Genomic DNA, 3,134 nt, shown 5'->3' with positions numbered 1-3,134 from the left:
ATACCTTTAGTGGGCATTCCGTTATTTTCTTATGTACTATATTTATTTCGGATGTCAATTGAAGATAGAAATGCTTTGTTTTGATTTTTTTTTTTTTAAAAAAAAAAAAGTTCTACTTGTTCATGTTAACAAAAAATAATAATAATAATAATAATAATAATAATAATAATAATAATAATAATAATAATAATAATAATAATAATAATAATAATTTTGTATTGTATTTGTTGTAAAAAAAAAAAAAAATCGCCGCACGTGCGGGACGACCAAAATTGGAGAATCTGGAAAACTAGATCCTGTTACAATCTCGGTTTTGATCCATGGAAATTGACAAAGCCACGATTCGGGTTGGATTCCCATCTAATAAACTCATAGCCTCACTGAAATAAAAGGTGCAGAAACAAATACAACTGAAAGGAGTTTTGTCAAACGGGATTGCCAAGAATAAAATCTAACAGAACCCATAATAAACCTCCATAGACCTAACATTATCCTCCAGTTCGATCATAAACGGGATGAAAGCCAAACTTGTATTAAGTGGCCTTCCATTTGATTGGTAACACAAGAAGATTGATCTTTTTAAGTTGTCTTTTTGAAAATGACAATGGAAAATGTAAGCATTTATTTAAGGGAGACAGATGCCCTGCTTGGTTAATTAGGATAATGTTTGCCTGAGCAAGGCTGAAAGTGGTCTTGGTATTAGAAAGGCTAGAGACCAAAACACTACGCTTCTAACCAAACTTGGATGGAAGATTTTGAATGACAAAGAAACACTTTGGTATAAAATCCTTTACACTAAATATTTGAAACACCATACTTTTTACACCTGGCCTGTGAAAAAGACCTCTTCTCACTGTTGGAAAAGCATCTGTAAGACCAGACGCATCCTCAGAAAGAGGGTCAAATGGATAGTTGGGGATGGAAAAAACATATCCTTCTGGAATGATTGGTGGTGTGGCTCTCAACCTCTATCTCAACAGAATAATAGTTATCAAATTGATGAATCTGTTAAGGTTAGTTCCATATTAGATGAAGAAGTCAATTGGGATATTGCTACCTTGTCCACTCTTGTTACTCACCATGACCTCAATGAAATTCTCAAAATCCATAGGCCTAGATATGTTACTTTCACTGATAATCTTGCTTGGGCCCCTTCAACATCTGGTAACTTTACTTCAGCCTCTGTTTTTCATTTCATTTCTCAATCTGAGCCAAGACGTAGAGACTGGAAATGGATTTGGGAAATTCAGATCCCCCAAAAGCTGAAATTTATCCTCTGGCTGATCTTAAGGGATAGATTGTTGACAAACCAATTAAGACTGGTGAGACAAATAGCTCAAACTGATGACTGTCCCAGATGTGGCCAACACAGTGAAACCATGACACACCTGCTTAGAGATTGTGCTACCTCTAAAGACTTTTGGACTAACATTCAGACCCTTAATTGGTGGGAAGAAGGAAAGAAACTGCCTCTAACTGAATGGGTTACTTTGAACATGAAAAACAAAGATCTTTTTTATGGAAAAAAGTGGAACCTTGTTTTCATTGTCACTATTTGACAAATTTGGAAAGACCGTAATAAATTGGTTTTTGATAATATTTCCAACCCACTTCAGATCAATCTCAAGGACATCTTCCTTTATGTTCAAGAAATGGAGGAGGCTTTTCTTTCTCCTCTCTGTCCACCTCCTACAGCTCCTAAACTAATTAGTTGGTGTTGCCCAACTGCAGGTAAGCTAAAACTTAATACTGATGGATGCTCAAAAGGTGACCCAGGACAGGCATGCTATGAAGGACTTCTGCAAGATAAAGCTGGTACTTGGCTATGGGGATATTAGCCATCTATAGAGGATTAACCATACTCTTCCAGAAAGGCTTCAGAGATGTTCAAATAGAATCTGACTCTGAACAGGCCATCAACCAAATCCTAAGTGGACCAACTCAACACTCTCCTTATAAAGCCCTTATTGAAGATGCTAGGTTCCTGTTAAAGAGGAGTAACAGCTCTCTTGGGCACACCTTACATGAGGGAAACAAGGCTGCTGATCTCCTAGCCAACATGAGAGTAGCTCAAAACGAGCATGTGGTTTTTCTTAATAACTCTCCAACTGAAGTTACAACTTTCCTTATTGAAGATATGACTAGAGATAGCTTTGTGAGGGACTAGCCCTCTGTTTGTATCTCTAACTACTTTAACTCTTGTTCTTTTCATTCCCATGAATCTAAAAAAAACAAAACAAAAAGTACCTATGAGTCTTGTTTTATAATCTAAATAGTTTATTTTATCAAAATTTTATATATTTTATTCATAAAAAAAATTAGATCGATATGGCAATTATAACCTATTCGATTTATCACGTATATCAGAAAAAAAAGATTTATTTTTAAAAATACAATTCTCCTCTATTTTTTGTTTATAAATTTGATAAATTGAATAAACTACAATAATCAGATTAATCTAATTTTTTGTGTGAATGAAACATACGAAGTGCTCAATAAAATAAACGATTCAGAATATTAAAATAAAACCTGTAATGAGCTTACAAGTCCAAACACCACCATCTAATTTTTCAAAACTAAATTCTTACTAATGCCATCAACCTACCATCACCCACCGCCACTGCTACCTCCACCCACCCACTTCTGCCATTGCCACCATCACGACCCAAGAAGCACAGGCACTTTTAAGAAGGTGATATATCTTTGTTGTATCCATGTCGGATATTGACACTCTTTGGACACTTTCCCGACATGTGTCCGACACTCTTCAGAACGTGCCCTACTTTCTTTTTTTTTAAAATTTGGACACTTTTTGAACACTTGGATGACACATGTGCCTATCACTTAAACACACACGTCTATCGATTAGACACAAGTGAAACTAATTATAAATTTGAACAAAACAACTTAAGATACAATAATAAAACAAAAACTATACAAATTTATAGGAATTAATGTCATATTGCATTTCTTATTATCTTTGAATGATATATTCATATAGATAACATATAATAAATATATAAAATTATTTATTTTATGCGTGTCCCTCACGTGTCATGTTTTGTAATTTTTTAAAAATTAGCGTGTCAGCGTGTTCGTGTCATATCCGTGTCGTGTCGCATGTCCGTATCCAT

At 34.7% G+C, this 3,134-nt stretch overlaps 1 protein-coding gene across 1 annotated transcript; it reads left to right on the top strand.

Annotated features, from left to right (window-relative positions):
• The first annotated feature begins 604 nt into the window (after window positions 1-604).
• LOC145800790 (uncharacterized) lies at window positions 605-2,167 on the top strand. Its single transcript, XM_082890532.1, has 4 exons — window positions 605-613; window positions 981-1,484; window positions 1,617-1,731; window positions 1,839-2,167. Exons 1-4 carry the CDS (start codon window positions 605-607, stop codon window positions 2,165-2,167), a joined length of 957 nt encoding a protein of 318 aa, XP_082746658.1.
• The last annotated feature ends 967 nt before the right edge of the window (window positions 2,168-3,134 follow it).

This window comes from Camellia sinensis, chromosome 10 (assembly GCF_055761805.1).
Source record: "Camellia sinensis isolate YWXY chromosome 10, ASM5576180v1, whole genome shotgun sequence".
In the NCBI taxonomy this organism is placed as follows: domain Eukaryota; kingdom Viridiplantae; phylum Streptophyta; class Magnoliopsida; order Ericales; family Theaceae; genus Camellia; species Camellia sinensis.
The sequence above is the reverse complement of the archived record's forward strand: the minus strand, read 5'-3'. Positions and strand labels throughout refer to the sequence as shown.